The sequence below is a fragment of the Plecotus auritus genome (assembly GCF_963455305.1).
Source record: "Plecotus auritus genome assembly, chromosome: 4".
NCBI lineage: Eukaryota > Metazoa > Chordata > Mammalia > Chiroptera > Vespertilionidae > Plecotus > Plecotus auritus.
Window position 1 is genome coordinate 122,778,618 of NC_137775.1, and position 25,067 is coordinate 122,803,684.

General features: G+C 36.7%; 1 protein-coding gene across 4 annotated transcripts in view; it reads right to left on the bottom strand.

The window, feature by feature from the left end:
- Positions 1-25,067, bottom strand: part of POT1 (protection of telomeres 1) — a 72,159-nt gene that overhangs the window by 13,876 nt on the left and 33,216 nt on the right. For all 4 annotated transcript variants that reach the window (XR_013960491.1, XM_080666310.1, XM_080666312.1 and 1 more), the window contains 7 exons: positions 23,624-23,914; positions 20,339-20,494; positions 14,157-14,326; positions 12,984-13,066; positions 6,151-6,207; positions 4,387-4,543; positions 1,640-1,845 (listed from right to left, as the gene is read on the bottom strand). Coding sequence is in view for 3 of the 4 variants with exons in the window: in XM_080666310.1 (XP_080522436.1) it covers positions 1,640-1,845; positions 4,387-4,543; positions 6,151-6,207; positions 12,984-13,066; positions 14,157-14,326; positions 20,339-20,494; positions 23,624-23,914 (1,120 nt within the window). In the remaining variant the exon portion in view is untranslated. The remainder of the gene's footprint in view (positions 1-1,639; positions 1,846-4,386; positions 4,544-6,150; positions 6,208-12,983; positions 13,067-14,156; positions 14,327-20,338; positions 20,495-23,623; positions 23,915-25,067) is intronic.

Below are 25,067 nucleotides of genomic sequence, written 5' to 3' on the forward strand. Positions count from 1 at the left end.
ATTATTGAATTTACTTCTGAAGATGTACTAGAGCACAAATTCTCAGAAGAGCAATGGAGTGACAAAAAGGCACAGAGTAATATACAGGGTTTAGGAATTGCCACCAGTTCAGTATGGCTGGAGAGTGGTGGGAGCGGAGACTGAAGGTTTGTGGCTGAGTGGTAAAGATAGGATCAGGAGCTAAAGGGACTTTGTAATTCAAGCTCCCTTTGGCCTTCAAAGCCACCTTGGCTTCAGCACAGAATTGTGGGAGGCAGTGTAACACAGGAGGGCCCTGAGGCACACTGCACACCCTCTAGTTGGCTCTGCAGGACAGTTCTTACAAACCTCATAGGACCACGGCTTTATTTTTATAGCCTACAAATACTCTGACTCCATTTTTTTGCGTGCATGTGTCTGTGTTTTTGTTTTGAAATCTATCTCCTGGTACAGATTAAAATATTGCTAATGGAATAAGATACCACATTTCACTCATCAAAGTAGCCAAATTCTTTAAAGTGCTAGTACATGATCACGTGGGTAGGGAGCAGATAATTGCCTACACCACGCAAGCATATGCAATTAGGATAACTTTACTGAAAAGGAACTGGGCAACATTTACTTAATTACTGTGCCCTCATAATTACACTTTATCCAAAGTTCATCACAGAGTTACTATGCCAAACAACGGAAAACAATTCGGTTCCACCACTTACCACTTACATTGGGAAAAACATTTAACTTCTCCGCAGTTCAGTTTTCTCAAATACAAAAATGCCAGCTTATAATAGTACTAAATGTATAGGATTGTTGTAATGATTTAATTATTACACAGAAATTAAAATAGTTTCTGGTACACTATAAATGTATTAAAATGAGATGCTCAGGAAAATGATAAAATGTGTATTCTAGATATACCTATTTTTCTAAAAGGGTTATGTATTGCTACAAAATAAATGCAAAAATGTCAGTAATAACAATGATCATAACCCACTGTAATAAAGAGCATTCATTTAATGCAACTACAGATTTCTATAATGCAAATTAAAGATGTTTTCCTTTTATTATGGAATATTCTTAAGAAAAAAAAGTCTCAAGGAAAATAATGAAACTTTAAATTTAGCATGGGAAAAAAATCTGTGGTAAATATATTAGATAAAAATAAGACAAAAGTGGAAAAGCAATGCAAAAACAAATAAGACTCAAATTTTCATTTTTTAAAAACATCTTTACTTGTCTCAAGGTCCCGTCTTTGGTTAGATATCAATAGATGATACCTATTTCATTTTACTTTTATGAAGCGATAGTGACACCCAGAGGCCAAGATAACAGCAACTGTACATCACAAGCAGCCTCTCAATTATTACTCACCTTGATAATCAGCTTGGATCTGATTAAAATTACATGCAAAAATTCAACAAAATAAGCAAATGCAAACACCCACGTTTAACGTACAATTTCAAAATGTCATTCAGGTAAGTTTATATATGTGTGTATGTATATATTTGAATCTAGTTGTTATTGATAATATATTCCATTTTATGAAATTTAAATTAACAATATTTTAATATGTCCTCGGTTGCCCCTAAAATATATTTAACAATTAGAGAAAGACATAAGAAAGCTGTAATCTAATAAAACAATAACTTAAATATCTTACCTTCTATCAAAATTAGACAGTCATTTGAAAGTGGGAGAACACCATTATTTTTCACAAAGTGAACAGCTACTTGTCGTTCTCCCTGATCTTTAGTGGTCCAGACTTTCGAATCATATAATAAGGTATTTTGTAGTTTGGTATCAGGAGTTTTAGTTGTGTTCTCTAGCAAAATTCGATCCAAATCACCTTCGTGCAGAACTTCCTGCCTAAAATAATCAACAATGAAAAAACACAAAACATTTGGCATAAGCTTGGAAATTCAAATTTTACAAATTATCCGATCAAAAAATTGTTTATGTGCTAAAGAGCCAGCTACTTATTTTAAAATATGGAGATAATTCACTTTCCTGATTAAAGACTGTTATTCAACAGAAAGATATTTGTATTTCATGGCTAAGTAGCTCCTTATCAATAATTACATTAACCACCAGCAACTTCCTTGCCTAGTTTTGTGATATCCAGGTTTTTAATTGTAATTATTTCTAGCACCAATTTGTTCTCCTTTGTAAGGAATGCTCAACTTCCCCGTGGGATAAGAAAACGCAGCAGTCCCTTCTTGTCTTCAGTCCACTTACCACCTAAGAAATCTCAAAGTCATGCGGTAAAGTATGCCTGAGTAGAAATGGCATGATCTGGAATCAACCAGCTGTGTAACTTTACGTAACACCTCTTAACCTTTGTGAGGCAATTTCCTTATTTGTGTAAAAAAAAAAAATGATCAGAGAGGAGGATTTTGTTTCACAAAGTTAAGCGATTTTACAGAATTTGACAAACTATCATTTGATAATGTTTCAAGAACTATCTAAAATCTGTTTGATATTTTAATTCCATCTATTATTTAAAATTCAAATGGGCAGAAAACAGTCCCCCCTGTCAGTTAAGAAGACATGATAAAAAATCTCTACAAATAGTATTACATTTAGATTTTAGAGGCGACTATACATATATTAGTGTTCACGGAGGCATACTAGTGAACACAAACAATATATAAACACACAAATATAATTGAGATGCGTATAGTATTTATACATCATATATTTAGAGGGAAGATTGTTGAGCTAATAAGTACACATTCATTCTAATGTGTTACACATTTATATGTTTATCTATATATATAAAAATCTAATATGCAAATAGACCAAACAGTGGAACAACCGATCGCCATGACGTGCACTGACCACCAGGGGGCGCACATGGAACATGGCAGGCATTGACCATGGCGGGATGGTGGAGCAGGTGAGTGGGGGCGCCAGACCAAGGCAGGGCACTGGGCACTGTCATTGGGGCGAGCCTATGGTGGTTACTGAAAATTCTTTGCTCCCATGTGCTGTGGTCCCACCCGGCGCTCGCACCTGCTGCTGGCACCTGCCACTGGTCTCAATTGCTCAGCATCATCAGCAGGTATGAGCCACGGCTTCCAGCCCCAATCACCCCTGAGGGTTTCTCCACCTCTCCCTGCTCCTGAGGGGCAACTGGGGCAGCAGCCACTGCTGCTGGCGCCAGCCCCAATCGCTCTGTGCCGTCAGTGCCATAAGTGTCTGGGAACAGCAATGGTGGGACAGGGGCTGCCTGCAGACAGGGGACTGGGTGCCACAGTTGGAGAGGCAGGGCGGGGGCGTGGAGGATGGGCAGAGACCTGCCCCTGTGCCCACCGCAGCCTCATGGCCTACAGTTCCTTTCAAGTGCTCGAATTCATGCACTGGGCCCCTAGTATTATAATAATTGATGTTTAGAATGAAGACTTTAAGGTACTGAAAAATTTTCAATTACTAACAAGAATTTAAATTGCATTTACTATATTGTCATTATTAAACAGGAGAGAAATATTTCCAACAAGACTTCCTATTTTAAAATTTTCAACTAACCAGAAGTCTTTTCTATTTAAGAATTTTAGTTGCTTTGACTATTTGGGGTCTTTTATAAATCTACACAAATGTGATGATTTTTTTTTCTATTTCTTTAAGAAATGTCATTGGGATTTTGACGGAATTACATTAAATCTATATGGGCATTTTAACTATATTGATTCTTACAATCCATGAACATGGAATATCTTTTCAATTCATTGTGTCTTTTTCAATCTCTTTTAATAATGCTCTGTAGTCTTCAAAATATAGGTCTTCCATGTTTTTTGTTAAGTTTATTCCTAGGTATTTTATTTTTTTGTTGCAAATGCAAAATAATTGTTTTTTCCATTTATTTTTCTGAAATTTCATTGTTAGTATATAGGAATGCAGTGGATTTTTGTACACTGACTTTGTATCCTGCAACTTTACTGTATTTAAGTATTGTTTCTAATAGTTATTTGGTGGAGTCTTTAGCGTTTTCTAAGTAAAGAATCATAAAATCATTTATTTTAATAACAATGTCATCCTAATAAATTTAATTTAAATAAATAAAAAGAATTGTAGTAGTTAATGGTTTATTTTTAAGAATATTTTTGTGACCAATGAGTAAGTCTCCCCAAATATTTTAATAGTTTATTATTTGTCTGCATTTGACAGAGCTACTAAATTGAATTTCACATCTAAAAATAGCCCCTACTTTTATTTGTTATTACTAAGAAATATCAGAAGGATTTACCTTCTAAAAATTTAGTATTTTCTCTTTAAAAATGTTAGCAATCTATCAAATATAATGCAGAGAATCACAATTTACTCATTTCCAGGACTTAAACTGACATATATGAAAACATATATACATAAACATTATGAAATGAAACTTGTGTTATTATGGAAGATACTTACATTGACTGACAGTTAGGACAATAAAGTTTAACAGACTGAAAGAGTCTTCTGGGTTTATACGATCTCAATTTTGCTCGGATGCGATATCGTTGGGGAGCTTTTTGTTTCAAAATAGCACATAGTGGGGTGTTCTCCAAATATTGATGATCTGTAAGTACTATAAAGAAATTTCAGATTAAGGTAGAATAATCTATGAGAATAGTAAGTATATCCATGATATGAATCTCATTGAAAATATATCCAAAAAATCCAATTAAATTGTATTGTTTGTCAACCTTGATAAGATTTTTCCACATTTATCATCATCTCCATCTGTCTTTATCTCTGTCTCTCCACATATACAGGGTGTCCCCCCCAAAATGTATGCACATTCTAACAGTTGATATTGTGTGCATACATTTTTCGGGGGACACCCTATATCTTACAGATACATAATTCATTTATATGTGTGTGTATATATATGAATCCTTAGAGAATAATTTCCAGGCATCACACCCCTTTATCCCTAAATATTTCAGTGTGTATTTCACAAAAACAAGACTTCATTTACACAATACAACAGACTTTATTCAAACTTCTCCAATGGTCCGCTCATAATGTTCTTATTCAGCATTTTATTTCTGGGTTGAGAATCCAATCATGAGCCATGCATTTCATTTACTTTTCAAATCTCTTTAGACTCCTATCATGGTGAAGAATGGTTCCTCAGCTTTTTTCTGTCTTTTATGACATTGATGTATTTGAGAAGAGGCCATTTATTTGGTTGTGCCTGCCTTTTCTCATGATCAGATACAAAATATGCATTTTTGGCAGGAATATTACTATACAAATAATATTGTGACCTTCCTTCTCAATGTATCACATCAAGAGGCATAGGATATCAGTGGTTTCTTTCCTGGGGATTTAATTTTGTTGGTTAAGGTGGGGTTCAACAGATTTCTTGACTATAAATTTATTTTTCCCCTTTTTAATTAATAAGAAAGTAATTGGGAAAATACAAACATCCCAATCTTATTAAACATTAAAGATTCCACTAGTTTAGGACACACTGGCGATTCACAAATAAATCAATTACTATCATGGTTGCAAAATGGTGTTTGTTTGTTTTTCCTAGCTTCATCATTCCTTTTATGTTCATTAGTTGCCATTCTATTTTTAATAAGAGCTTCCAGACCTGGTTGGTGCTGCTCAGTGATGAGAGTGTCATCCCCTGCACCGAAGAGTATTGGGTTCGATTCCTAGTCAAGGGCACATACCTGGTAGGTTTGATCCCTGGCCCTGGCCAGGGTTCCTGTGGGAGGCAACCAATCAATGGGTCTCTCTCACACAGATGTTTCTCTCTCTTTTTCTCCCCCTTCCCACCGTCCCTCCCTTCCAGTCTCTAAAAATAAATGGGAAAAAAAAGTTTAAAGAGTTTTCCATTCAACTTAATTTGTTTTGTTCTTTTATTTATTATCCACATGAGCTAGTGGATTCTACTTTACTCAATAAGTTCTATTCCATCACTAGTATGTTTTATTTTGATGCTCAATTTGAACAAGATTTGACATGTTCCATCATTAACTGAGAATTTCTTTTCTGGGTTTCATTTTATGCTAGTTAGGAAGAGGTAGAGGAATAAAAGATAAATATAGATATGTTTTTGCCCTCATGGACATCTGCTCTCAATATTTAATAGAAATGAATTTGTTGATATGTGTAAGGACAGGTTTTAATATGCTCACAATTATGCCGTATTTCAAAAATGAAACATGGTCGTCTTACTTGTAGCTGATAGTTGTTGACATCTTTCTACCTCATACAATGATACTGATCCAGAGCCTATAGGAAGAAAAAGGAATAGGGAATTAAACAGTTTTAAAATCCATTAAAAATTTAATGAGGCATTGAAAACTATAAAACATTGCAGAGAAACTGAAAAAATTTAAACAAATAATAAAATATGCCATGTTAAGGGATGGGAAGTTTCCCAAGTTACTCTGTAGATTCAATATAATCCTAATCAAAATTGCAGATTAACTGTAGAAAGAGACAAGCAGATTCTATTACTTAGGTGGAAATATAAGAATCTAGAACACATCTTGACAAAGAATAAAATTGGAGAACTTATACTCAAGATTTAAAGACTTGCTAAATTAAGACCATATGGTACTGACATAAAGACTGACGAATATATCAACAAAATTAAATAGAAAGCTCAGAAATAAAACCACAGTTACATGATCATTTTATTTTTGATAAAGGCAGCAAAGCAATCCAAAGGGAAAGCACAACTCTTTCAACAAATGAGGCTGCAAGACTGGAAATTAGTGTGAAGAGAAAAATTGCTTTATTTATAATATTAGTAGGCATTGAACAGAAAGCCCAGAAATAAATCCACCTTTATACCATTTGATTTTTGACAAAGATGCCAAAGCTATCTTACAGAAAAACAAGCAGGTGATACAACTGTAAATTTGTATTTTAAAAATGTCTATCTCATATAATACTATTAGCATTAAGAAGGAACAAACTACTGATACATGCAACAATCTATATATATATAAAAGGCTAATATGCAAAGTGTCCCCTCGGGAGTTTGTTTGCTCGCTATGATGTGCGCTGACCACCAGGGGGGCAGCGTAGAATGAAGGAAGGCAATGGCCGGCAGCTGGCAACCAGGGAAGGAAGGCCCCGGCCAACAGCTGGAAGGTCCCGATTGGCCCTGATCACCAGCCAGGCCTTGGGACCCTACCCGTGCATAAATCTAATATGAATATAAAAAACACAGTATATACAGGGTACAAGTAATTCATTTATTTAAAGTTCTAGAAGAGATGCAGTTAATCTAAGGTAGAAAAATAATCAGAAATTCTGGGGTGAGGGTAGTGATGAGGATTCACTGGGAAGAAGCATGAGGGAACTTTCTGTGACAAGGATAATGTTCTAGATTTTAAGAGAGATTAGGTTACACAGATTTGTGTATTACTGAAAAGTCATGAAATCGTACACACAAGGTGTCCATTTCATTGCATATAATTGTACCTCAAAAATAAAAAAAATCCTAAACAAACACTAACTCTAGTTAATGATGTTCATTCTGAAATGTTTAGGAGGTATACTAGGTCTGCAACTTATTTGAATCAAAAAATAATATGGATTGATAGATTAAGAAAGATAAATGACAGAGCACATAGAGTAAAAGGTTAACTTGAGAAACAGGTTATGAGAATATGAGTGCTCATTGTAAATTGTTTCAACTTTTCTGTATGTTTAAAAATTTCATTATTTTGGAAAAATACAATGTGAAGGAAATAAAGGGAAAGGTGGATAAAATAATAAACTTACTAAATTTAATAGGATGACTTGGTGAGCACCATAAAATAGAATTTTAATTCAACAAGAAAGCAAAAGTAGTGAACAGAGCAATAAATTTGAATTTTAATAATACTTTCTAAAATGAAGAATTTAACACTTCAAAAAGTACCTATATTTTGTAATTACTCTTCCTTACATTCTATTATATAAAACCAGAGGCCCGACGCATGAAATTTGTGCACGGGTATGGTCCCTAAGTCTGGCCTGAAATCAGGGCCATCTTCCCAGGCTGCCTCAGCCAGCCCCACCCCCCTCCGCCACCCACCCCTGGTTCCCTATTCACCATTGGGCAATCGGAGTCTGCAGGCCAGGGAAAGGGACCAAACGGCTGGCCTGCAGCTCCTGCGTTGAGCATCTGCCCTCTGGTGGTCAGTGCACATCATAGCGACCAGTTGTTCCACCATTCGGTCGATTTGCATATTACCCTTTATTATATAGGATAGTATATTATGTTATTATAATTTAGGGTCATCATGTATAATACTTGTCCTTCTTCCTCAGCATTACTAATAAATTACATAAGAATCCATGACAAAAGAACTTGAATGGACATGCTAAACTGGGAAAGTATAATTTCAATGAATCTTACCTGATTTCTTAATAAATGCCATTCTGCATGAAGTAAAAACAATGGCTAAAACCTTAAAAGTAGTCAAGTAATGAGAAAATCTGTGTAAAATACATACATGGTCTCTCATAAACAAAAATGATAAAGAATACATAAAGAATCCAACAGGAAATCCGATAAGGGATAAGAGCTGACAATTCAAAGAGGGAGTAAAAAGGGCCATTAAGTATATGATAAACTTTTACGTGTCCGGGTTCAAGATGGCTGTGGAGTAGATGAAAGCAACACACACCTCCTTCTGACACTAAACTGGATTTACAGCTAAAATTTAGAACCATCAACCTGAATAAACAACTGAAGGGCACTTGAACAGGAGTATAACATCCAAGGATTGAAAAAAATAAGCTACACTGAGTCTGTTAAGAAAGGTGGAGACACGGAGAAGGCTGGTCCCTACACCCAGGTGCAGGGGCTGAGAAGTTGGAGGGATATCGTGGCTGCAAAAGTCTCCCCTGAGGAAAGTGGGGTCTCAACACCGCACCAGGACCCCAAACCAGAGCACCAGGGCCAGGAAGAAGAGCCTACATAGTATCTGGCAGCAAAAATAAGCAGGGACTTTGTCCGCTGAAAAGAGTGGGGAGGTTTGCTAGAATACCAGGGCCAATGCACTGGGGCTCACTCTTTGGCACTCACCCAGGGCTCTGATAGAGGGAAGGAGACTCAAGGCATAGGGAAGCCATAAAGAGAAGATCTGGGGGGCACAGCTATGGAGATCTGGAAGGTTGGCTACTGAGGTGCGGGTCCTGAATCAATATCCCACACCACCCTCAGGCGCCATCTTCCAAGGTCGAGCACTTATATTCTTAGAGCACCAGCTGGAAAAAGTGCACAACCCCATCCTCCAAATACTGGTGACACCACCCTGCCAAGACTGAGTCCAGGAGAAAGGACTGTTGGCTGCATCCAACAGGGACCCGAGGTGCACTCTTCTTCTGGAGACACTATAAACTGACTCAGACAATCATTGAACTGAGTGGCTTTGAAACAAGGGCCAATCTTTCCCCCTTCCCACAGGTTAGGCAGGCGCCACCCCCAATGGAAGACTCCCATGCCAGGGTCACAGGCAGCAGGCAGCTATGGAGCTAGGGGGAGGCATGCATTTGCAACCCTCTCCCGGTCCTGTGCCACTCCCAACACAGAGCTGCCTTGATCTGCATTCCAAAGTTCTGCTGGACACTGGCCTGCCAAGCACAGTTCTTCAGGGGGAAGGAAGCACAACTCAGAACTGGGACATATGGCTTGACCCCCTCCGAGCCTCCTGTTGGGGTCTCTGGTGGTGTACTGCTGAGCTAAGTGAAGGCAAACAGCGCACTCACTTCCCACGGCACATTGGTGCTATCCCCCACCCCCCACCAAAGGCTTTCTTGATCTCTATGCCCAAGTCCCAGTGACCCTGTTCTGTCCTCCTGAGCTTGATCCTACAGTGAGGACTTCTACGTGAACCTGCAACACACTCCTCGTGGGGGAGCTACAGTTGAAGACTCTGGAAGAGACTGCACAGCATGAGTCTGGAGTAGGGACCACATTCTCCCCATTGAGTGTAGGAGCATGCTACCCCAAACTAGGGGACCCATTAGCCCTGTCCGCCTACCTGGTCACCTCGACCCACCAAGCTTGAGCCCTGTGGAAGGCTCAGTGGGGCATGGCCAGCTTGGGCCCATTCTACAGCCTTTCTGCATAAGACTCTGGAGGAAGTCCAGGCAACCTTGAAGGGGAGCAAATTAGCCAAAGGTAGATGCAGATCTCAGGGAACCTCGACCTTTTATTTATCTGACCCCAGCTCAGAGCTCCAGGAAGCTGACCCGTTTATACAGATTAGCCCTCTCTGGCAACCCAGGTCCAGTAGATGCAGACGCAAACAGTAAACAGCCTGGTAGCACTAGACAGGCAGACCAAAACCAGTTACATACAATGTCTGATAGTGACCTGTACCTGAATACCACTCAAGTGGACCTAGAACCAACACAGCCAGTGGTGGGATTCAGACAACACCAGAGTTCAACTCAACCAGCCACACAAGAAACACACCCAAAGGAAGATTCTGGCAGGCACTAGACCCTGCTGGGAACAACTCTGCCTCAGAGGGCAGCCCTATACAATGTCTCACACAATGATTGAGGTTAACCCTTAGAGCCACCCAGCCTGAGGGGTTAACTCCACCCACTAAAGGGCCAACAGCAGTCATCAAGATGCAACTAAAACAGGGATGCATATAACCCATAAGAAACATTCCTAGAGCACTTAGCACAGGTGATCTGGAAGACTGTGCCTCTGAGCCCAACAAGACACCTCGAGACTATACCTGCACAGCAGCTTACACACCATGGTCAGGGCCAAGCCTCAGTTAGCCAGCCTGAGGGTCGATCCCACACATGAACGTGCCAAAAACAATCAAGACCTAATTACAAAAAGAGGGCCCAAATAACCCACACAAGAGACATTCCTAGAGTGCCCAGCTCAGGAGATCAAGGAGAGTGCATCATGGGGTCCCACAGCACACCTACTACAGAAGGCCACTACACCAAGACTGGGAGTCATAGCAGTTCTATATACTATATAAAACAAACACAAAGAGACAGCCAAACTGGGGAGACAAAGAAAAAAACCCTAAGTAAAAGAAAAGAAAAAAATCAAGAAAAAGAGCTAAATGAAATGAAGGCAAGCAATTAATGAGATATAGATTTCAAAGTAGCTATAAGGATGCTTAACAGCATGAAAAATGACATAGAAACCATGAAAAACAATCAGGCAGAAATGAAAAATACCATAGCTGATATAAAGAATACATTAAAAGAAATAAACAACAGGTTTGACAAAGCAGAGGATCAAATCAGCAATTTGGAAAACAAAGTAGAAAAAAATCATCCATTTAGAGCAGCAAAAAGAAAAAAGAATTAGAGAAAGAGGATACTTTAAGGGAACTTAGGGAAAACATGAAACTTAACATATGCATCATAGGGCTTCCAGAAGAAGAAAGCAAGCCAGGGATAGAGAATCTATTTGAAAAAATAATGACTGAAAATTTCCCTAACCTGCTGAAGGAAAAAGTCATGCAAGTTCAGGAAGCACAGAGTCCCAAACAAGATGAAATCAAAGATATGCGCACCAAGACACATCATAATTAAAATGGCCAAGATTAAAGACAAAGAGAGAATCTTAAAGGCAGCAAGAGAAAGACAATTAGTTACCTACAAGCAAGTTCCCATAGGCTGTTAGCAGATTTCTCAACAGAAACACTTCAGGCCAGAAGGGAGTGGCATAAAGTATTCAAAGCAATGAAAAGTAATGACATGAAACCAAGATTGCTCTATCCAGCATGCTATCTCTTACTAGTAAATTCAAAAGCAAAATAAAGAGCTTTCCTGACAAAAAAAGGCTAAGGGAGCTCAGTACCACCAAACCAGCGTTGCATGACATGCTATAGAAACTGCTTTAAGAAGAAAAAGAAATAGAGAGAAGAGGAACATAAGCATAAAGAAAAAAATGGCAATAAATAAGTACCTACCAATAATAACTTTAAATGTGAACTTATTAAAAGCTCTAATCGAAAGACAAAGTAGCTGAATGGATAAGAAAACTTGACCCATATATATGCTGTCTACAAGAGACACAACTCAGAACAAAAGATTCACAACATAGGCTGACTGTGAAGGGATGGGAAAAAATATTCCATGCAAATAAAAACAAAATAAAGCCAAAACCGGTTTGGCTCAGTGGATAGAGCATCAGCCTGCGGACTGAAAGGTCCCAGGTTCGATTCCGGTCAAGGGCATGTAACTTGGTTGCGGGCACATCCCCAGTGGGAGGTGTGCAGGAGGCAGCTGGTCGATGTTTCTCTCTCATCGATGTTTCTGACTATCTATCACTCTTCCTTCCTCTCTGTAAAAAATCAATAAAATATATTTAAAAAAATAAATAAATAAAGCTGGGGTAGCAAAACTTATTTTTGACAAAATAGACTTTCAAACAAAGGCCATAACAACAGACAAAGAGGTTCACTACATAATACTAAAGGGATCAATCCAGCAAGAGAATATAACCCTTATAAATATATATGTACCTAATATAGGAGCACCTAAATATATTTTTAAAAACTGGTGGTAGACTTTAAGGGATAGATCAACAGCAAAACAGTCACAGTAGGGGATTTTAATACCTCACTGTCATCAATGCATAGATCAACAAGGAAACAGTGACCTTAAATGGAACACAGGATCAGATGGATTTAATTGATATTTATAGAACATTTCATCTCAAAGCAGTAGAATATACATTCTTCTCAAGTACACATGGAATATTCTCAAAGATAGACCACATGCTAGGACACAAAATAAGTTGGGGCATTTGTAGGAGGAAACCATTCAATGTATTTCTGTCACATCATGTTTCTCTCTCTCCTCTCTCTCTCTCTGCTTGTCTCTCACTCTTCTCTCTCCCCACTCCCCTGCCACTCTTTCTAAAAATCAATGGAAAAAAATATCCTCACTCCTTGGGTGAGGATTAAAACAAAAAAAGAGACAGATATAAGAAGATATTAAAATAGAGGATTAATGTTGATAAAACCATTTTACTTGGCAGAGATTAAACTGTGAACGTTAAAAATTGTCCTTACTTGTTGGAAAGCTGTCCTCACATTCCGATTGATATATACCATCTGAACTCTGATTGGTTGTCAAACTTGCACATTCTAAAGCCCTATAATTGGAAGACTGTACGTTAAAATCACACGAAACAAAGTTAATATGGTCAGTTTAGCTCTACCCATAGAAACCAAGAACTCACTAAAATTGCATAAAAAATTCTGTGTGTGTATGCATTTCTCCGTAGAAGGTCTATATATCTGGAGTTCCAAGGGTCCTCAAAATTTAAAAAAAAACATAAAAAACTGAGTCTAGGAAGATACAAGTCTAACAGTGGGATGGTGAAATATTGTGAACAAAAATAAGTTGGTAATTTAATAGATAACATTCTTAGTCAGAACAATCTCACTCTAGATCCAAGAAAATAAAATATTATAATATGATAAAGTAGTGAAACTCATATAAGATTATTAAAATAGCTAATTTAATTGATTTTAAAGTAATTGCTTTCAATATTTTAATATTTAGAAAATATCTACATCATTTCAATGTACTGATTGGGATATTTTCTATATCTCTTTGAAGATATGCAGATTTACTTTTATTTCTCTAGAATATTGGTCAAGTTTCTGTACAGAGACTAGAAACACATCAGGAAAAAGAACTGCATGTATCTAGCAGGACTTAGGGTACTACTCGCTTTTTGGAAACATCTAAAAGTTTTAAAAATATGATACCCTAAAACACTTCTGTTACCTATTTTATCAGCGACAGGCACTTTAGAAAGGCCATTGTTTTTTTTCATAGCAGGATCAAGTATGTTTAGAATGCTAGATATGTTTGCAATTTTCCAACTTGAGCTAAGCTCCAGTTTCCACTCTTTGTTGCTGTCCTGGGAAAATGTGGCAAATGACAGAAGAGCATATGCGCAAGAATAGACAAATAAAGGTAAGTACATACTTAAGTGGAAACCTTTGACTATATCCCCAGCTCTGCTACTATTTAGTTATTTGAACCTATGATCACTTGATTTATTTCATTTGGTTCATCTCACTAAAAAAATGGATAATGCCACAGAAGGCTATGAGGATCAATTACAAGGAACCTTTTAGATTCCCCCTTACCATCCCAGAACAGTATTATCTTAAAAATCTGCTTATTGATACCTTATTTACAATTTTTAAATAGATGTCTAATAAGCCTACTTTTTCAGTTGATCCACATCAGAGTTGCTTTCTGGCAAGACTCTGATTCCCCGACCATAACTGGTACCTCCATGGAGATGAAACTCTAGAGCTAACAATGTTGCCTGGTTCTTCGAATTCACTGATTGAAGTTTGGTATGAAGGCTATAAATTCTAAGAAAGCTTCCGACCTAAAAAGAGATTATTGATTTTTTTTTTAGAAAATGGAGAAAAATCAAACAATTTCTAGTACTCAAAATATTTAACAACCATATGGGGTACAGACCAACAACCAGGGGCACTTTAAGAAAGGTCAATAATATACCAGAAAAGACACTGGTATGTTATATTGGTAGGCTGTGTACTGAACATCAGCCCCAATGACACCGTATCAAACCCAAAATGTGTGTGTATATAAAGTATGTATAACATATATATGTTGAAAATAAGTCATATTTCTACTTCAGCGATATTAAAGTATGAAAGATTGAGTCTTAGCATTGATAAATGACCTAAATCAAGCCTATGCCCTCTATTTGATTAATAAACCTATCTGATTAAGGCTCCTGAAAATAATTTGTTTTAACTACTTTAATGTAAGATTTAATTAAATCTGATCACTAAAACACTCATTATAAGAATATTATAAAATAATTTAAAATCTGCTACTATATCAAAACAATACATCACCTATTCCACAAGTTCTATGAAAACTTTTAGATTAAACCAATTATAGTTTGGACCTAAATGTTCTATAGTTAATTTCTATGGTTAAGTTTTGTTAAGCATAATCTTAAAAATACCTTCAATTATAGAGTGTTTGCTATGCTTTTAATGTAGAAGACTTAAAATGAGGCAGATGGAGATTGTTTGTCAAAGAAATTGACACCCACCAAAAGAAGAAACTATATAACCTAAATCACATTTATATTTATAAAGAGTTATAAACAAAAGGAGTTACCAAATAGGAAATTTAATTTATTTGCATAAGACAGCACTCTTGATTGCTGATGATTGCAGGAATACAATTCTCTTTTTTTGGTTCAAGTTCAGAATTGAATAACAGTGGTGAAATGCTATGCAACAGCAAAGCTATATAAGGGGGAGTATAAAAAAGATGAAGCCCTGGCCAGGTGGCTCGGTTGGTTGGAGTATCATCCTGTACACCAAAAGGCTGTTGGTTCCATTCCCAGTCAGGGAACATACCTAGGTTGCAGGGTGGATCCCCTATGGGAGACAACTTCTCTCTCTCTCAAAATCAATAATCCTATATAATAAAAGCCTAATATGCAAATCAACTTAACGGCGGAATGATCGGTCACTGTGACGTGCACTGAGCACCAGGGGGCAGACGCTCAATGCAGGAGCTGCCCCCTGGTGGTCAGTGCATGTGGGAGCGCCGCTCAGCCAGAAGCCAGGATCATGGTTGGTGAGTGCAGCAGTGGTGGCAGGAGCCTCTCCCACCTCTGTGCAGGCGGGCGGTAAGGAGCGAGGGGTCCCGGACTGCGAGAGCCCCAGACTGTGAGAGGGATGTCAGGCCTAAGCTGGCAGGAGAACATCCCCCCAGGGGTCCCAGACTGCGAGAGGGCACAGGCCGGGCTGAAGGACCCCTCCACTCCCCAGTGCACAAATCTCGTGCACCGGGCCTCTAGTAAATAAATAAACAAGATGAGATAGTAAACCAATCTCCCATCTCTGCTTACTGCTGTCTCAGTTAATTGTATTTCTCCTCACCACCCTCTGGATTTGATGGAGGGGAGAAGTGGGAGAAAAAAGTAAGGGGGGATAACCCATCCTCCCAGAGGCTACTCCTTCATCCACAAGGGCCTTTTTCCCATCCAATAATGGATTTTGTGAGGAGGAGGTAAGGCAGTTAGTTTTTTCTTCTCTGACTTCTTCTACTAACATCTACATCATGGCAGGGGAACAGGGTGGTCAGAGAAGGAAAACATAAAAAGAAAGAAAAGAAAAAAAACGGAACTGATTTTCCTCATGATATCTAAAGTAAGATACTGAAACAAAATATAAAACAGTCTATTTCTATTTCTTTTTATCTGACTTTTCTGAACATTTATTATAATTGATGGTTCTTTTTTTAATATACATAATACATCAGTACAGTACACGTAAGTCCCACAAAGGACTTAAAGAAGGCCAAAACACAAGGAGGAAGACAGCATATCCATAAATAAAAATTTCTACATTATAAAGATAATTTCTCCTTGATTAAATAAACTTTAAAAATCAATGGAATGTAGATTAAAATCCCTAATGTCTTTTGTGAAATGTAAAAAGCTGCTCTGAAAAATGTATATAAAAGTGAACAGAGAAGTTAATTTTGAAGACAACTGGGAGCGGGGTCTTGACTTATGGAATATCATCCTATCTCAATGGTCAGCAAACTGCGGCTCGCGAGCTGCAGTTTGCCGCTCTGTTGACTAATGAGTTTGCCGACCACTGTCCTATCTAATAAAAGAGTAATATGCAAATTGACTGTCACTCCAAGACACAAGATGGCCGCCCCCATGTGGACACAGATGGCTGCCACAAGATGGCCTGCAGGGGAGGGCAGTTGTGGGCAGTTAGGAGTGACGAGGAGGGCAGTTGGGGCAGACCAGGCCAGCAAGGGAGGGCAGTTGAGAGGGACCCAGGCTTGCAGGGGAGGGCAGTTGGGGGGGACCAGGCCTGCAGGGGAGGGCAGTTAGGGGCGATCAGGCCAGCAGGGAGGGCTGTTAAGGGTGACCGGGCCAGCAGAGGAGGGCAGTTGGGGGAGACCAGGCCAGCAGGGAAAGGCAGTTGGAGAGGGACCAGGCCTGCAGGGGAGGACAGTTGGGGGGGATCAGGACAGCAGGGGAAGGCAGTTGCGGGGGACAAGGCCTGCAGGGGAGGGCAGTTAGGGGTGACTAGACTGGCAGGGGAGGGTAGTTAGGGGCAATCGGGCCAGCCAGGGAGCAGTTAGGCATCAATCAGGCTGGCAGGGGAGTGGGTAGGGGGTGATCAGGCTGGCAGGCAGAGCGGTTAGGGGCGATCAGGCAGAGACAGGTGAGCCGTTGGGAGCCAGAAGTTCTTGATTGTGAGAGGGATGTCTAACCGCCCGTTTAGGCCCCAGTGGGATCGGGCCTAAAGGGGTGGTTGGACATCCCTCAAGGGGTCCCAGATTGGAGAGGGTGCCAACTGGGCTGAGGGACAACCCCCCCCATGCACGAATTTAGTGCACCAGGCCTCTAGTTTTAAAATAAAGGTACAACAATTAAGACAGTCTCATATTAATGCAGGCATACGTATGAACATAGATAAATCCTAAAAATATCATGTCAAAAAAAAACAACAAATTACATAATAATAATATACAATATACACTTTTCAGACAAAAGCATATAAAAGTATAATAAACTTGGGTATTCATGCCTACATGTTAGGATATGTAGAAAGAGAATTTTGAGGAGGAAAAATGAGAATAAACAGAGATACACAGAAGGTTCAGTATGTAGTTTTAGTTCTAGAAAATTCAAAGTACCTAAAATAAGTGTGTCAAAATATTTAGAAATGTTAAGTATGAATGGTAAGCACATCAATGTTTACCATACTATCTTCTCTATTATTATATTTCAAAATAAAACAAAATTTAAAGACCAAGAGAGAATTTATTTATATAAATAAAGATGACAAATTGTCATTTCCAGAAATTCCTTCTGGAGGCAGCATTGTATTTTTATAAGCTTACTAAATATACTAGGAAATATGCCAGATGTCCTATTATTATGGACAAATATTACTTAATCTTGTCGGGAATGTGATAAGATTCCAGAAATACAAGTGATGGTGTCAGAACCAAACAATTATAAAAACTACTTTAAAAATTGTTACAAAAGCCCATTTCAATGCAGAAACATTAAAAATAAAGTAAAGCAAGTACAGGTATTAAGAAATCACTATCCCTTTAGAAATAATTTGAAGATTCCTTATAAACTCTCATGAATTTCACTTTAGGTTTAATATTTTTAAAGATCTGTACATGTCCAAGTTATATCTCTTGAGTCACTGAAGGCTAAACAAAATTATTACTATGTGTTTTATAATTATTTTTAAATTGTGTCAGGATAAGACTGAGGATTGAATAGATACTGTTTTAACTTCCAGATAAAAGGTTTAAAATATCAGTTTGTGTAAAATGCTTAGACAATGAGTTAACCTAAAAACAACATATATGAAAAATGTTATGAGCAACTTATGCTGTAAAAAATGTGTTATAAATAGAAGTCAATTATATTTATTTTACAATTGCTTTAACTGTCCTCTTTATTTAAAAAAAAAGAATAACACATTTTTTTTTTTTTTTTTTTTTTTTTTACTGTACCTAAACAGTAAAAATGTGTTCCATGTATTTCGGTATAGAAATGGAATTTTAAATAGTTATCCCCAAGTGTTGATAAGAATTCATTTGTATCAATGTCATCTGTCTTAATTTCTTAAATTAATCTGAAATGGTTGATATAGAGGTTGTCTCAGAAAAATTTAAATGTGATATAAATGTACATTTATAAAAGCCTAGAGTTACATTACTTATACACAGAAAAATTCTCTTCTTTTTTCTATTACAATGCAGATAAATGTCATATCTTCAAAAAAAAAAAAAAGCGCTCAATATTTAATTGTGTGCTCACAGCACCCTCTAGTGGCTGAGATGAAGCAGACAAAAAGGGAGAGGGAAAAACTGAAAAAAAAAAATTCACATACTCATTCACTCATTTACCAGCAAATACTTTTTTTTTTTTTTTTTTCATTCTTTACTACATGGAAAGCACTGTGCTGGGTGCTGCTCAGGACATGGATAAGGAAGTCAGGACAAGTGAGGGGAAACAGAAAGACATATAGAAGCAGCATAGGGAAAGATAGGGCATTTGAAAACATATCTATAATGTAAATCATTTTCACTTATAAAAGAAATCTATATTTTTAAAAGATTTTAGCACTAGCTTTAACATTACATTTTTTAAAAATAAGCAAATCAATGTAGATAAAATGAGGGAAAAGCATCAAAGATCTATCTCCAACAGTTAATTTTCTCTAATATGTCAGAACATGAATGTATACACATGCATAAAGGAGTAAGAAAGTGCAGTAGTTATCACCATCCTGGACCCTGACTTAATCTAATTTATTGATTTGGGTTGAGTGGGCTTTATTTGTAACACAATGTGCAAATGGAAATATTTCCTCCTCCAAAAACATGTATTTACAAAGGAAAACTGGGCACTAAAATCAGTTCTAAAAATTGCAATTCACTTTTAGTTTTCTTCCTATAAGTCGGCTGTATAACTTTGTGTAAGTAAGCTGTGACCTAACTCCCTAAAGGTGGGATGGGAGCTATTTGCAATAAAGAAAATCATTTCTTTATACTGGTTAAGAGGATTGGCTCTGGAAACAGTATAAATTCAAATACTGGCTTCAACCAAGTAGCTGTGAATTCTTGGGCTTACTCTCTGAGTGTGTCCGTTTTCTCATTTGTAAAATGGAAATGATGACAGTTATCTACTGCACAGGATAAAGCTAAATACAGATGAAGTGCTTAATAAACTGTACTATTATTATTGTTATTATTAATGATGCTATTCTTTGCTGGAAAGAACACTTGCAAATAAGATATAAAAAAAATAAAGAAAAATGTTCCTTAAAATAGATTATTACTAAGCAAAAACTACCATATCTAAACAGTATGTTTTCCTAACCTATGTCCCCAAAACAGTGAGCAAATTCTCATAGCCTGTACAGTATACACACACAAATAGACATTCAATTTATGATGGTAGAGATGGATTAATAATTTCTTAAACTAGTATGTACAAAGACTAGATTTTTTCAAACCGAAAATTAGCAAAGCTTAATGTTTAAATTTACAAATATTTTATAAATTCTGTCATTTTAAAGCAGTACATCGTACACAACAAAATTTTTCTTTACTATTTTCATAGTAATATTGCATATAGATTTAAGATATTCAGGAAACATTCTTTACTTTGAAAAAGCTGATCAAGCCATTATGTTTTAGTACACTAATAATTATTATGAACATATATTTTACAAATTAAATATTAAAAAATATAAATTTGGAGTTAATTTCTAGACCTCAAATATCATCCACAAATGTGATTTACCCCATTTATAAAAATAAAAATAGCAAATAGATCGCTATTCAACATCACCTTTAGAGATTTTGCCACTTGAACATGGTTATCATAGACTAAAATGTCTATTGCCAGGTTCTGCAGCCGACGGATGTGACTTAAATCACCATGAAAAACAAGGTCTTGTACGCAGACTCTCCAGGATGGAAACGGGGTCCTGGTGCCATCCCATACCTGCCGGAAGAGGGGAGAGCAGTTTAATGACCTTTTTGTAAAACCGTGGAGGCTAAAAGAGTTTCACTTGCTGGCAATATAACTTAAAAGTAATTAACTGTATCTTCCCAAATATCTGCTACACTTTAAATATAATGTATACCCTTTTCTGACTGTAAAAGGACTACATATGAAGACGTAAAGAAAAAAGTTCAAACTACTATGACCATAGAAAAAAGGAGTGTTGAACTTTATACTTTTTTCTTCTATGTATTTATGTCTTATTATTATTTTTTAACAAACTAACATTATATTCTGTTTTTCATTTCTTAGTATATTTTTGAGCAATTTATCAGGAAATTTAAATATTCTTCTAAAATATAATTTTCAATGGCTTCACATTATTTCCTGGTATGGATGTACACAAATTTATTAAACCAATAACCCCTTTATTGGTCATTTGAGTCGTTTCAAACCTTTCATACTATTTCAAATAATTTAGCAATAATTATCTTACATATATAAACTTTTATGAGTACCTCTGCTAATATTCTTAAGTATAAATTCCTAGCTTTTAGGAATGTTTGTTCAGTTTGTTTTGATTTGGAAAAGGCCTTTAAATGTACTGACAGGACTATTTTGCTTATGTTAGATGTGATAAATACAAATGAATAAACATCACGGGTGCTGGAAAAGGAAAAGGGATGTTGATTGCTATGTAAGGTGCACTCAGATAACGATGGGAACAGGCCACAGGGCCAGCATGTACTGCCCCATCCTTAAGACAAGAGTCAGCCCGTGCTGTGCTGTAAAAGGGTATGAAGTGGGAATGCCTCTGCATGTCAGGAGTTTGATTTGAATAAAAAACACTATATTTCTAAAGAGATGATGTCTGCCAATGTCAGGTTACCGAGAAAGTACTGAGTAATGCTGGTGACAGTGCAAGTTTCTAATAAACAATTGTGGGTTTGTGTCACTCATTCTGATTTTGTTCCCTAACTAATTCAAAGATGCAGGACAATTACTTGGGGAGCAGTAATATCATATGGCACAAACATTATTCTACATGTGGAATTTGTTCCATTTTGCGTAGACTGTTTTTGTGATTTTAAAATGTCTTTACAGACCAATCCACAAGTCTTTTGAGGGAGGAACTGAGAGGGCACAGTGTTGCTATATTGCTTTTATGCTCTAGTTTTAATTGCCTAGAAATCAGACTTTTAACAACCTTTCTTTACCAATTTGAAATGTTATTTTTATCACATTTTGAATTACTATAGGTAAAAGACCGTTCCTGAGGCTTCTAATCCTTTCCATTGATCAGTCTTACTATAACTGTAACATTTTTAAATATCTGATATAGAGCTCCCATTTAGCTTTCTTTGGCAAGTCTTTCTTGTTTTATTCCTGGTCATTTAATGTTTCTAATAAACTTCAGAATTATAATCAATTTAAAAAAAACAACAATGTGATTTTAATTAAAAATCTTATTTTATTTAAAAACACTTTAGTAGAAAAATCAAAAATCTTTTGTTAGTTCGAGTTTTCTTTAAAGCTCCTCAGTAAAGTTTTCTTCACAGAAATTCAGATATTTCTTACATGAACTTTCTTATTTTACAGTCATTGAGATTTTGAAAGATGTTTTTTAAAAATATATTTTTATTGATTTCAGAAAGGAAGAGAGGGAGAGATAGAAACATCAATGAAAAAGAGAATCAATCAGCTGCCTCCTGCACGCCACCTACTGGGGATCCAGGTGGCCCCAACTTTGGCATGTGCCCTGACCTGAATGGAAATGTGACCTCCTGATTCATAGGTCCATGCTCAATCACTGAGCCACACTGGCAGGACTGAAAGATTTTTGTTCAATTATCTGTTCTATTTATTTTTTTAAATATATTTTTATTGATTTCAGAGACGAAGGAAGAGGGAGAGAGAGATAGAAACATCCATGATGAGAGAGAATCATGGATCGGCTGCCTCCTGCAAGTCTCCCACTGGGGATCGAGCCCACAACCCAGGCATGTGCCCTTGACCGGAATCGAACCTGGGACCTTTCAATTCACAGGCCAACGCTCTATCCACTGAGCCAAACCGGCTAGGGCTATCTGTTCTATTTACTACTGATATGTAGAAGAGCTATATTTTACTAATGTTTTAAACCACTTAGCTCACTGAATAATTTTATTAATGCAAATAGCTTTTTAGTTTATTGTTGGGGTTTTCATATCTTGTGAGTACTAGGCACACATAAATGATATTTGCTTGTGAATACTAAGCCAATAGCATGCATTTACATATTCAGAGCATTTAATGTGTATATAAACATGTGCTATTATCAACTTCAAAAACTTCACATTTTACTCAAAGATTTCTATCTTCACCATTCCTTAATATGGGCAAGGTATAAATGATAATAATGCTTAACCCCAATATTGGTCCAAGAACTACTGCAATCCATTTCCTTCCCTACTGTTCCAAAGAGCCAGAAGCTAAAGTAAACCCACAGGAGTAAGGAAGGCTGAAGCAGTGTTTGTTTAAATGCATCCTGCCTGGGATGGGTAGGTGAGGATAGTATCAGACAACTGCCTTCTTCAAAAGCTATTCATGATTAAACAGGGAGAGTGGCAAACAGAGACTAGATGGGTCTTATGGCACTTTTTTAATTCTGTTGATTTAAAAACGTAAGAAGAGCAACAAACACTTCAACACCATGACCTACCCAGGAAGCAGGCAGAGAAATGACATGAGAAGAGAACGTGACATCAAAGGGACAAGAAAGTAAATGAGAAGGCTACCTTGACAAGGAAGCAGAAATATGCATATGTAGAACTGCAACTAAAAAATAGTAGTATTTTTAGTACTAAAATAAAAATACATATTTTATTAGTACTAAATAAATATAACAAAGTATACTACATTTAAAATGTAGATCTGATAATACTCTTTTTCTCTAGACATACAGGATAAAGAGAAATGCAGGAATAGAGTTGCATGAATATCCAGGCTTATCAGAAATGGTAAGTTAGAGTTAAAGTTCATCATATAACACACAGTATATAATTATTCCATCAGAATGCTAAACCGTAAGTACCTTATAGACATGTAGGTGATACTAATTAATAATTGCAATTATTTAAAAATATCTACCTTTAGAAGAAATGATGCTCCATCCACTTCAGCTTTGCCCAAGAGCTGACAAGTCAGGTCAAAATACTGCATCGACTGAACATCACACAATTTTACTAATGTTGAAGAAGGTGAAATATGAGTAGATGCCCAAGCACGTAAGGTTTCTACCATTTTGTGGTCCTCAGTTGTGAAGTTAAAATACTTGCTCGAAGTACGAGGTATAACAGGAGCCCCCAAAGTTCCCTCAAATGTCAAAGACGCAAAGCCAGAGCTGGTGATACCTTGGGTCTCATTTTTATATACTTGGATCTAAGAAAGGGGGGCAAAGTAGAAAACAAAACAGAAACACATAAACTGCTTACTGATGCAAAACCTGGGAACTGAAAATCTGAAAGATTATAAAGCCTTGTCAGTATAGTTAACAGAGGACATAATTCTTTAGAATTTCATTTAATTAGTATATGAATTTTAAAATCAACTGGGCTCCATCAAGATCCGCAAACACCACGTAAACTGTAAAACACTATGCAAAATATATTTCTATTTTCTACAGGACTAGGTGTTAGACTCCCTAATCCTACCAAGCCTGTACTTTTACATTAGGTTTAAGACAGAATTTACAAGTGCCAGTTATTTATGAGCATAATAGAGAAAACTAGAACACCTAAAATGTAAGTTCGAAGTGAATTAAATGCAACTAAGGCTAAGGTTTCATCAGCCTGAGAGAGCTGAGATATGCCACTTTAGCTTTCTAAATGTTCAAGCTCAGTTATTAGATGCACATGCATTTATGATACATATTTACAAAGTAACCCTTTGGTGACCTTGTGAAATGCTCCCCCATTCTGATCTTTTGTAAACTCTGTTATTAATAGTTATTTTATTTTTTACTTACTATTTGCTTGGTATATCATACCTTTTCTATAGCTCTGCTTCCAACTTGTTTGCATCTTTATTTCTTATAGAGCTATATTTGGTTCCTACTTTTTATCAGTCAATTTTTTTCTTCCACAAGAAAATGTAGTAACTATTGATATGGTTATATTTAAGTCTACTATCTTATTTTCCTTTTACAATTTTTTTCTATTGTTTCTTTCCTGTCTTATTTTGAACAATATGTGTCCCATTGACTTCTCCTTAGCTATGGATGAATCCTAACATCTCAGTCAATTTGAAACACTTTCTCTTTTCCATTTCACACTTCCCACTTGTCCTATCCCATTTTACACTTTTTACTGAAAGTATAATAACCTCTAAAGGTAACAATCTTTCAGTGGCATAATTCCGTTTAACCATCCCACCATCCTTTGTGCTGTTGGTGTCATGTTTTTCTACATGTTTTACACACTTCACCTTCCAAAATAATTGTTTTCCTTTTAAATAGCCATATGTATTTTAAATTATAGGAATACAAAACACTGTCTTTCGTATTTGTTCATTAACCATTTCTTTCTTTTTCATT